At 31.7% G+C, this 12,650-nt stretch overlaps 1 protein-coding gene across 1 annotated transcript in view; it reads right to left on the bottom strand.

Annotated features, from left to right (window-relative positions):
- Positions 1-3,497: 3,497 nt before the first annotated feature.
- The window catches only part of LOC133182131 (solute carrier family 12 member 3-like), a 29,984-nt gene continuing 20,831 nt past the window's right edge, over positions 3,498-12,650 (bottom strand). The window contains exons 13-23 of the mRNA XM_061316857.1: positions 11,991-12,102; positions 11,740-11,874; positions 11,471-11,577; positions 11,080-11,222; positions 10,418-10,496; positions 9,377-9,609; positions 7,006-7,120; positions 6,536-6,622; positions 5,300-5,411; positions 4,089-4,156; positions 3,498-3,963 (exon numbers count right to left, since the gene is read on the bottom strand). Coding sequence (XP_061172841.1) covers positions 3,828-3,963; positions 4,089-4,156; positions 5,300-5,411; positions 6,536-6,622; positions 7,006-7,120; positions 9,377-9,609; positions 10,418-10,496; positions 11,080-11,222; positions 11,471-11,577; positions 11,740-11,874; positions 11,991-12,102 — 1,327 coding nt within the window. The 3' untranslated portion in view covers positions 3,498-3,827. The remainder of the gene's footprint in view (positions 3,964-4,088; positions 4,157-5,299; positions 5,412-6,535; positions 6,623-7,005; positions 7,121-9,376; positions 9,610-10,417; positions 10,497-11,079; positions 11,223-11,470; positions 11,578-11,739; positions 11,875-11,990; positions 12,103-12,650) is intronic.

Genomic DNA, 12,650 nt, shown 5'->3' with positions numbered 1-12,650 from the left:
TACGTACATTTTATCAGAAAGATAATAAAGTTAATACTTTAAAACAAAGCATGAGGAATTGATTAAATACAAAGAATAGGAAATTTTGAAAGGGCTCATTTTTTCTGGGCATACCTACTGCTCGTTATGATCTTTTATCAAATAGTGAACACGTTGGAATTTCCCGAAATTACATGTTTGTTTACTACAGGATAATTAATTCTCCAGATATTGATCTTCAGCTGATTGACCCTCCATTGTCACGCTTCCCAGCATAGTGCCGATCAGCGACCGTGTTTGTTTGCACAGTCCGCTTTCCCTCGAGGCGTGCCAGATGCATTGCAGTCGTAGTATAAACACAATTAACTACTCAAGTCATTAAAAAGTAGATGTAAATACTAAAATGCAATAAAAATTTAACCATGGCGGCCGTCCATTTTAACCATGGCGCAGCTCGTTTAACCATGGCGCACATAAATTTAACCATGGCGGGCCGCCATGGTAAAACCCCTTGTGGAGAACCCTGTCATATATCAAAATAAAGTGGAGACTTAGTGCTTTCATTTCCTATAACACAATTTCTTTTTGAGAATCCAGGTATTGGAAAACAGGCTTTGAGAAAATGCAATGTTCTTGAATTTTGCAGAAAACATGCTTGTTTGACTACCTTTTTTTAAGGGAATTTACAGGATATGGGAAAGATGACGCATTTTATGACGTCATAATGTATTGACTAGAGAGAAAATAACGTCATTTTCAATAGATACACGGTCACAAAGGGTCCAAGTTATAAATAATGCATTTTCAACCAAAACTGAGCAGTTTCGATTTTTTTAGAAATTCTCAGGGACAAAAAAGGCTCTAAGTGGCTCTTGCTCTTTTGTACTTGTATTTCTTTTTCTGAAAAACCCAAAAGAATGGTAATGCAGTACTTATCTAAAGAAATGGTAAAGTTGCGCATAATTGTAAGGCAAAGGTAATTTACCGGTACTGCCCAAATCTAGAGGTAATGGTAATGTAATGTATTACTTACTCATTAAGGTAATTCGCCCGAAACCTGAAGTCAAGCTACGTTGTATATACAAACCTTTAATTAACAGGATTTCTACAAACATATACGCTTGTAGAATAAATATTAATCATTCCAGTCCTGAAATCTTGTAACAAATCTCATAACAACACTTTAGCACTACCTGCAATCTTTAAAGACTGCGGTTTTTACAAAAAAAAAAAAAAAAAAAAAAAAAAAGATTTTCTATTATTTGAATGTTTCCATGTAAAAGATGTGTATGGAAGAAGGCATTGGAAAACTATTTGTGATATGTTGTAATACAATGTTATCTTACAGAATATTTATCAACTAATAGACAAATGCACAAGCGTGAATTATTCAATACTGTTCTCCAAAATTCCCCTTTTCACACATCCCCGCACTATTTATTTTCCTGTATATTAATCATTAAATATTATTATATTAAATATTAAGCAGCAAAGAGTCATATTAAAGTCTGCAATGTTATATATGTATATTTTATTTACTTAATTTAGTTTTAGAATGATTTATGTAAATGCAATATATATTTTATAAAAAGAAAGTATGTAAACTAGTGTAAAATTATATGGAAGTAGAAATGAAAATATGTACACATTGTAAATTTATCCATGTAAGCACAAATATCATTTAAGAATTAAAAGAAAGGTACAAGTTATTTAATTTGGATTATTGTAATTAATATCCTGGTAAACAATAAGTATATCTAGGACCATTGACTTGGACAAAACGCTATTGTGACGAACTCTTTTGAACAAACTATTAATGACAGCATGTGTATTCTTTATACTTTAACAAGATTCACAAGTGCTTACATTTTTTTCAACGCCTTGGTTTGTGTCATGAGTTGTGCATTATAAACATTGCATAATACAAAGTCAAATAGATTGGGACCGTTTGATTTAAGACAGTTACTTATGGACCTCCATTTCAAGATTTAAGAGGTGAAATATATGGTTTGATTGTAATACTTTGTCAAACTTGTAAAATGCATTGCTTACACTTGATAGAAAGCAATAAAAATGATATGTGAGTAGCAAAATCATAACTGTGTATAGCTAAATTCAATATAAGTAAGGTAGTACAGTGCAGTAAATTTTATTTTGTACACCTTAAGACTTTTGACAAGTGTATATGTTATTTAACAGGCACTCCATAATATTTCATTGGGATGTAAAGTTGCCAATAAAAGACGAAACATGCACCTTGTACTTTAACAGTGCTACGGCTCAGATGATTTAAAAAAATATTATTTGTATTATATAGTATGTCCATCAATTGGAGATGAATGAAATTGATTTGCTTTTGAGGAACGATATATTCTGCACACTGTTAATATGTGCCTTCTTTTAATCGTGATTTTCAAGGGGAGGGATGTTTGACAGTGCAGGAAATTAATTTGGTACAATTCTCGCTGCACTTATTTGAAATATATACATTTAATTCAAATTCTGAAGATAAGGCTACCTTTAGCTTCGTATTCGTCCGAAAACTTGAAGTTCCATATTCAAGAACCATAGAAATATATACAGGTAAGTCTCAGAGAAGGGGAACAAAGTCATTTTCTCAAGGTATATCTGTTGAATGGAAACTGTACATCTCCTCTAGCAAGCTATACTACTTGGCCATTAAAATTCAATAAGACAAACCTTAAGCTAGCACATTTCATGTAATCATAGTGTAACTGAAGATAACACACAGCTGTACATCATTTGTTGTTAGCCACGCTATCATTTTGGCAAATACTTGGTAACTATTAAGATTTCAAAAAATCATACGAAATCTTACGCATTTTGTTTTGCAGGGGAATCAATGCCATGTCTCCATCTGCTTTTACACGCGCAGAGAAAATATCGGCCACGTTTATTCAGATTTATTTACCTGCATTGTCTTCATCATAGGGTTGGGATTTTGGGCTCATCATACAGAAGTATCAGAAAGAATTCGAATCTCCACGATTTCTTTAACTGCCATTATTGCAGAAAGTGTTGGTACTCTTATAATTAACCAGGTTCACATGGCTGCTGTGGAGGCATGGAATGCTGGATGCTTTATCATAATCACTCTGGCGTTTTTAGAATTTGTAATTGTTCACAATTATCACAGACGACAAATGAATAGAAAGAAAGTGTCAGAATAAAAAAAGAAATCAGGTGTGTAAATATATACACGCATTCAGAATATAATGAGAAAATTTACAAATTACCAGTACAATATTTATATGCACATTTTCAGGGTAAACTGGAGACACAAAATAATGGCACAACAACTAAAAATTCATAAACCTCAGAGGAAGAAAGAAAGTAGTCCAAAGTAGCACCAAAAGTGGTTCATGTAGTTGATATGCTTATAAATGCAAAAGATACAGAAGAAAGTCTGGCATAGCTCAAGATAGAAAAATTATCATCCATGGTATACGACTTGTTATTTATATTGTTTAATATATATTACTGTTTTTTAACCGAAGCAAACAAGAAATAAAATGAAACCATAAATGCACATATTAAATGTAACATTTCATGTCAGATTATGAAAGAATAAAGGAATAAAGGAAGAGCCGATTTTGTTGTTTTTATTGGTTAAGATGTAAGCCTTTGTAATTTTGTACTAAGACTGTTGTCATCAGTTTATTCGGGCGGTTATATGCAGAATTAAATAATCAGACAACAACATCTTTTTGTGAAGCAGCAGGTATATGTATATATATATATATATAAGCATAATGAGATACTTGTAAACATCCGACTTCTTACCACAAGGAAGGTCTTATTACTAACTTTTTACATTGAATTTCAACTTATGAGTAATATGTGAGCACATTTTCTTGATTTCCTCTCAAAAAGAGCATTGGAGGTAACCCATGTGATAACATCTCTAACCAACCCATGTATAGCGTGGCTGGACACGCCTCTCGTTTTGGAACAGGAAGCGTCCTAAATGGGAAAAAATTAAAATTTTTAACAAGAAAAAATTAATAGTTAGAATTATTATTTATTTTTATAATAAAGGTAAAATTCTCGCATCAGTGTGAAGTAGAGAAAGAGAAAGTAATGCTCACATGACTATAAGTGACGCCTCTGGAGAATGTATTAGTAGCTGTTCCTTTAATTTGATATTTCTGTAGATCTACCAAAGGAAATACTTAAAGATGTACGCAGTAATTTTAATTAAAACAAATGGGTAATTGTGTATTATGATTCATTAGCAAAAGAAAAAAGTGGTAGGGTCACTCAACTTAAGGTAATCGGATATTTATTGTTCATAAACATCAAATTTGTTCAGCAAGATGAAAAATGATATTATTTTCATTTATACTTGACTCATTCCAAAGTGAAAATATATATATGAAAATACATGTAACACTTGCATTTTTATATAACACAAAATATATAATGAATATTATATACTGAAGAAGTGGTCTTTTGAAATGATTTAATTAAGAGATTTTTAAATTTTTCAGTAACAGTTGTAACCCTCTTTATTGAACCAACATTATTGTAAGAAATAAGGTATATTGTTTAAGTATATATTTATTCATTATTATTATTATGAAAGAAGAATTTACACGATTATTCTATTTTTACGAAACATAATTACATATTGAAATCAGATATTGAAATTCGTAATCTGAAGAAAACCTTGCTGTAGTCTAATCTATGTATCAGGTTCAATTAAAAGTTAACTAAAATCTCAGGGGGCAGGGGCTTGCATTTCAAAAAAAAAAAAAAGAACAGAATTTATTTCAGTAACAATTTCAGCCCCCTTCTAAATGAAAAAAAGGCATACTTGATATACTGGTATCTTCATGTCAGTGAATTAAGCTTTATATATATCAAACCAATGTGTCAAATGTATCTTTAAAGCTTTTGCAGTTTAATTAATTTTCAGTCACTACTAAAACACAGTTATTGAAATTAAAAAAAAAAAACGTTAAACAGAATAATATCTCACAGAAGTCTACTTGTGTACGAAATTTGTTTTGAAATAAAAAAAAACAAACAGCTGTACAGAATTACGTAACCTAATGAAGTTTACCGATATGAATAAAAGAAAAAAAGGAAGGAACAAGTATTTTGAAGATGGTCTTTTTTACCACTGCATAAACTCTACTGGTCGTAATCGATTATGACCAGTCTAGTTAAAGAACAAATTTAAAGTAAGCTTCAAAGGAAAAACTAAAATTCACACAAAATATCTAAAAACCTTTAACTTAGCTCTTCAGTACCTTTAATACCTATCAAAAAAAATAGTTAGTAATAATAGTAATACCTTTTGTTTATTTGCAAGAAGGTCACCATCTGAAATTTTCCATGGATAATCATCAGGGGATTCGTGAGGCCTGATTCGCTGCTGATGAATTATACTTTCAAATTCCTTGTACCTGCAGAAGAAAAAAATAAAAATATAAATACAAACATGCATTTTCTGTGAATGAATTGCACACAAATGAATAAACAAGGATTTTTATTAACACTATATGCAGGTGATACTGGAATATCACTACATAAATAAGGGAAGCTGAAGTCATCTCGTTTATCATACAATTAAATTGTTAGTTGGTCATTATCGTCATTATTGTAAAACATCTAAATATGAAACAGATGTGGTAGACTCTGAAGTGTCTCCCTAGGTTAAAACGAGTCTACATATGAATGGCCGTAACTAAAATATCGTCGATTTATATCTGAATATCGAGTTGAATGAAGATCACAGCAAGTGTTTTACTTCTTCTCGTGTAGAAGTTCTTGAAACAAAATTCTGCTTCATATGAATATAAGAACATATCGGCTGGTAAAGGAGTACAATATGTCATAAAACACAATTGTTGGAAGATCTGGTCTCCAAAGACTACATAAATGTCGTTAATGAAGAATACCAGCATTCTTTTGATATCAACTTCAGAGTACTTGTGTGTAGAGTCAGAGTGATTTTTAACAAAATAATTTTGTTGATGACCAATCACATTATCAAGAATTTCTGAGTTTCATTTTTATTGAAGCAGTTGTCTATGATATCAAAAGCTTAGTTTTTAATATATCGTTAGGAATGGTTGTATAATATAAAAAAAAGTGGTACGTTTTGATGTTCCTGACTTTTGGAAAAAAAACGGTGTTTTTAAATTTTCTTTAAAGTTTTTGGGAAGTTTTGAGAATCCACATCTGATCTACACTACTTCTAGAATATACTGTAGCACAGTACGTCTGAAGTTTCTCCTTTAAAGTAGTTAATATGTGAGGTGTAAAGATAGGGGCTAAGTAGAGCATTTGCTGGACACGGCATTGCATCCTTAGAAAGTTAACTTTGACGTAGAATTCAAATCAAGTTCTTCTAAAATTCAGTTATAATAATGAACCTTACAAACAAAGATGAACTTGTTAAAGCATTGTCTGATGGAACTATATCATATAGTTCACGTAGTCTTATTCCTGTATCACCTACTATTCAGCGAAAACGAAAGGAGTAAACATACTTTCTGTAAGTCAAATGTAATTTTATTTAACTTACATTGTAAGAGAAGGCTTCTTCCATAAATCTGGTATCACAGTTAGCTGAGAATATTCTATTCGAAACTTCGCCAGCAAAGATGACATCCTAAAAATTCAGTGGAAATAGAGAAAAGACACATAAATCAGAGGAAATTTTACATTCTTACAACAATAGAAGATATCCTTTTAAACTATAGTGTACATCATTTTAATGAGCCCTACAGATATTTGACTTCATCCTTATATTTTTTCTTATACTAGAGTGCACAATCATTGAATGATGCCCTTGAAATAACACACTATTTTTTTTACACTACAGTACTGGTATTAAATCTTTTAATGACGCCCTAGAAATACCTGTCTCTGTCCTGATATTTCTTTAACTCTAAAATGTAAAATCTTTTAATGACATCCTAGGCATACCTGCTTTTGTACTGATATTTCTTTTACGCTTAAGTGTAAAATCTTTTAATGGTGCCCCAGATATACCTGACTTCATCCTGGTATTGATTTCCCTTCTTTGTTCCAGCACAAAAAATTCTCAGCTTGCAATTTTTCCAAACTTTTCTTTTGGATAAGATGTATGGTATCAACAAAGTTAATCCTACAATCAAAGCTCTTAATGAAGTCAGTAACAGAACTACATTTCTTCTTTGAATTTTAAAATCAAAAACGTATGTCTCCCCTTCCCCGATCATTTGGCCTTTTTCGTCACTATATCACTTTTTTAGTGAGTCTTGCGTCAGAATTAAAACATCTGAACTGTAAATTTCTACTCATGTTTTACTATATAAAAAGATCATAAATATTTGCTTATTCCTTAAAATTCACCCCTTTATCACAAGTTAATTTACCAAAATTTCATGGTATTGATAAGCCAGCAATGTTGTGGATAGCGATATCAGAGAAGATACACTACCTTCACTTAACTAACAGCAGTTAATAAGTGACATTGTCAATGAAGCTTTAATATAATAATTTGTATACAAATAAAAAATTTTAATTGTACCACTTTGTGTTATCAAGATTCTGGTCCCTTTCATACAGACCATTTCCTTCTTTTTTGCCCAAGTAAACAGATCTAATAGGTGTGATCCAAGGGAACTAAAATCTTGCTAACTGCTAACTTCCTTAAAGGTGCTTGGACACAGATTTGAAGTTAATATTTTCTCAAGTTTTCGGTATAATATCATGACTTATATGTTGCTATAGCATTTCAAACGGAAATGAAATAAAAAAACTTATTTTTTCTGGAAATTATTGAAACTACAAATTTCGGGACGCCTTTGACTGATACATCTTAGCACTTTCATAAAGAAAACTTTATCCTTAATACATAAGAAAAGTAAAAATGTTGTTGTGTATTAATGAAACATATTCAAACTATAATACAGAAAATTCAGAGTAGAAATGTGAGAAAGCAAAACCAACTCACCAGTATTGTCAGTACGTGCTCAGTGATGTGTGCAGAATTTAACAAATTGAACACACCCGGTGAAACGTAAACATTAACAATAACAGATCTCGTGCCCTGTTTACAAAAACAGTTTACGTTTCATGGGTGTGTTCAAAAGTGCATAGATGTGTGAATCAAACGCATTCCGAAATTTGTAGTTTCAATAATTTCCAGATAAAATAAGTTTTTTAATTTTATTTCCATGTGAAATGCTATAAAAACATATAAGTCATGATATCATTTCGAAAATTTGAGAAAATATGAACTTCAAATCTGTGTCCAAGCACCTTTAATTATAAACCTTACCTATATATTTATAAAATAATCAACAATATATAAACAGTTAAGTATTTTTTCGACGATTCAAAGTTGTGTCCAAATTTGCATCATTTCCACACCTCACCGCTTAGTGACATAATCATTGAGTTTTAATTTGAGTCATGGTCATAACATGTCTTTATGTCAATCAGCAAAACCAAACTCGAGATTAGTTGCATTCTAATCAATGTCAAATGTGAAGGTAACGAACCGTGATCAATTTCACAAATCACGTAAACAAAACGAATCGTGAAGACGGCAAAAACACGGACCCCTGGAAACACCAGAGATGGGATCAGGTGCCTATGACGATATGCATCTCCTGTTGACTGGCCACACCCTCTTGAGCCCTATGTATTAATCAGATATACGGAGACACATTTTGTATAATAGTAATGATCTAGTAATTGGTATCAAACAAGTCAGTCAAAATACGACACAACAATAGGTTGTATTTACAAACAAGTCATTATAAGGAAAAATACCACAGAGTTTGCAAAAAGCTGACTTTAAACGAATTTGTTGAAATTATTGTAACATCAACTTTTTGTTAGTTGTTTGCCTCAGTTTAAAAAATGATTGTACTCAGAGCATGCTCTTGTGTATCGAATGAGTTGGAAGACATAAACACCATTTGCAGGTGATGCCGGAATATTACTAAATAAATAAGGGAAGTTGACGATTGAAAAAGCTGAAGTCATCCCTTTTGTCATACAGTTTAGTTAATAGTTGGACTCATCATCTAAATTAGTAAAAGAAATCAATATATGAAACAAATGTGGCAAACTCTAGTTGTGTCTTTGATTTCGAGTTCACTGGGATATATCAAGAAGACATAACCAGTTTACAAAAATGCTTACTCCCTTACTCCTTTTGGCATCTGTCTGGTGTTTCCAGGGGTGCGTGTTTTTTTTTTGCTCTGCTCATGATTGGTTTTGTGTAAAGGATTTATGACATTGATAACCATTATGTTTCCACATCTTTTACATGTTACAATACTTAAAAACTTATTGTAAAGAGATTTGTATTCAACGTGAAAAGAAATTAAAGAAAAAACCATAACCAGCCCATACACACAATTCCTACCTCCATCATCAAAGAGCCACCAAACATCAATGGTGCCATGCTGAACCTCTTGAAATCTGGAGGTCAGTGGGGCTGTAGATTCAGTTGATAAGAGGGTACTAAGTTTGGGTCGGTCTACTGCCATGTTGCCATTTGGAGTGTCAGGTATGTATCCCTGGTTTTCAGATCCTTCCTCCACGGTGTTCAAACGTTTCAGTTTTATTCCACCGGCATTTTTGGAACTATCTTTGAGGCTATTAAAATATTTTTTTCTAAATGAATGCATATTTTCAAGCCTATTCATGAAGAATATAAAATTGTTTGTGATTGAGTGGGGACTAGTAATTGTAGTGATGTCCTAAAATACCCTGATTATCTTACTAAAATAAAATAATCTATGGAACGTTCACTGGACTTAAAATGCAGGACTATGAATCATCAGATTCTTCAAAATAAATAAGACTATCCTTACGTTTAAAAAAATTAAAAAAAACAAAACAAAGTATTTCAACTATTAATTAGATTACAAGTAGATTTACTATAACTAGTTAAGCACTTTGCATAACTCTTCATTGTATTCTTTGGGACTGCTGAATGCCTACATATTACATGCTTTTTAACTAAAGTATATGTAATATTGATCGAATTTATTGATCATAGCACTTATATAACTGCATTGAAAACAATCTGATGAACATGTCATCATAACAGTTTTATTGACGAATATTAAAGAACCATCTATTGCCAAAACTCACTTTAGCTAACCTGGACAAAGTCAGTGATAGCCTTGAGTGCACCTTTTGCTTTTGTCAGCAATCTGCAGATGTTATATCAACCTATCAACTTACTTTTAAGAAATCTGCAGATGTAAAATCAAGCTAATAATTATTTTAATGAGGCCTGCTGATGTTATATCGAAATAACAACTTATTCATAAGAAATCTGCAGATGTTAAATCAAGATTTTATATTGAACTAACAACTTACATGTAAGAGATCTGCAGATGTTATAACAAACTAACAACTTACTCATAAGAAATCTTATTGCGAACTAATAACTTACTTGTAAGAACCACCAGATGATTTCCTTTCATCGGGATGTGAAGATGGAGATCGCTGGCTTGTTGACTCATCATATTCATCTAATAATAAAAAAGGACCATGACAGAGCTTTCTTAAAGATTCAAATGATTATATTTACTCTGATGTATGATTGACTGAAAGTAGCTATATTGGTGAGTTTGTGTTTAAATAAAATCACTAGTATGAAACTAGAAAGTCAAATACTCTAGCTCTGCCTTTCGTGTTCAATTGTACAAAATGAATGCACTGGTTCACGGACAGACAGGCACTACTGGTGAGAAAATGTATTACATAAAATGAATCAGCTCAGTCCTGTAAAAAGTAGGTCAGTGTTGAACACTTTAATCCACATGTAAATGTGCGCATTCAAGAAATAGCTACTACTAGATATGACATACAAACAGATCTCCCCAAGTCTCTGAAATACCAGTTTCATCAAATCAAATAAGTTTCCTTAGATACTACGAAGGACGAAATATTTAAAAGAAAACAATGTAACTTTTGGGGGTTAATGGGATTGAACACGTGATAATTCTGTTATAAACATATTAAACTTTTACATAAATAGCCTTTTTTTTTTCATTCGGCTTACCCCAATCACACCCCCGAAAATATCACAATTAGAAACAATTTAATATCTACCTTCTTCATCATCAGAATTATCGACGTTCTCTGCTAGATCTGGGTCATCATCGTCTACTTCACCTTCGTCAGGAATTTTATGAATATCAAAGCCGTCAGGAATTCGCAATATACCTACACCATATTTCAGATCAAAAGCGTCCCTGAAAATGTTTCAAGTTTTTTTTTTCATTTCAAAATTACGTTTTGGGTACTAGTATTTTAAAGTTTGATGCACGTACACTTTGATTTGATATTGATTTTAAAAAGAAGGAAGTAACAAAATTCATATTCTCTCGTAAGTAAAGCTGTGGCAAATTTTTCGAAGTTTTCCAAATGTTTAATGAAAGTGAATTTTGACTAATTTTTTTTTCTGATCAAGGTCTTTTTAATGACGATAATTTAAACACACTGAATAATATTAAAGTAGTCTTCTAGGTCCTCAGGTTCGGCCTTCTGCCAATCAGACTTAAACCCCAAGAATAATGTGTTTGGTCGGAGTTTGCCAATGCCAAGGGCCTGGAATAAAACGGTCAAATACTTAGTGAACTTTTTTTTTGTGTGTAAAGGGACTGATGAAATGATAAAATCATATTTATAAATTGCTATATATATAATTAATGGCAACAAGAATGTGCATTAGCCTTAAGTTTCTTGGATGGAAATGAGTTTTCCTATTACCTGTAGGAGAACTTGAGTTCCGATTCGCAGCGTCGGAGTTACCACAGCATTATAAAATGCTTTGATTTTCCTACTTTCAAACCACTTATAGGCACCATGTGATCGTAAATTCTTCACATGATCTGACATATCTCCCTAGATAGAAAACAACTTCTGTAACGTCGTTAACAAAGACATCATTGGTGAAAACCCCATTTATTTTACTAGATAAAGACTACAAAATTTATCCAACTATCATTTTGACTACTCACAGTGAACACGTGACCAGTAATTAGGAGACTTTGTTTCTTTGTAATGTTTGCAGCAAAATCTATTAAAGCTGGTCGGTTCCTTGGATAGCCCGATAAAACCAGAATCTGTGGTCTGAAAATATATTTCATATAAGTTTAAATGTTTTTTTTAATTAACTTTGAATATACAAGGAAAATAAAATCCAAATTCAGCTATGAAGCAATAATCTCCCTAATCTATAGAATGACTGAAGAAAGAAATAAAATCGCTTTTTTCTGACATAAAAATTATATAGACACCTTCAACCAAGAACTTATCAAGGAAAAAAACCGAAAAACTTAAAATCATTTCTTAAGATATATATATATATATATATATATATATATATATATATATATATATATATATATATATATATATATATATATATATATAATTATGTGTGTGTGGGTGTGTGGGTGTGTGCTAGCATCATTTTATACTTACTGTGGAATACTTTAGGGAGGCCCTTAAAACTACTGAAAAAAGCTTTTGGATATCGAGAATATTGTATCATATAAAGGTATACATATTGAGTCTATCTAGTTCATTTTCGTTGTGATCCCACTTCTCTCAGACTCTCACAGCTTTCGACTAGGTCTTTAACAAGGCATTCGCCATTTTAAGTTGCCATTTTGACC

The sequence above is a fragment of the Saccostrea echinata genome, unplaced genomic scaffold (assembly GCF_033153115.1).
Source record: "Saccostrea echinata isolate AGI-Se365-2 ecotype Australia unplaced genomic scaffold, CSIRO_AGI_Sech_v1 ptg000009l, whole genome shotgun sequence".
Lineage (NCBI taxonomy): Eukaryota > Metazoa > Mollusca > Bivalvia > Ostreida > Ostreidae > Saccostrea > Saccostrea echinata.
The sequence above is the reverse complement of the archived record's forward strand: the minus strand, read 5'-3'. Positions and strand labels throughout refer to the sequence as shown.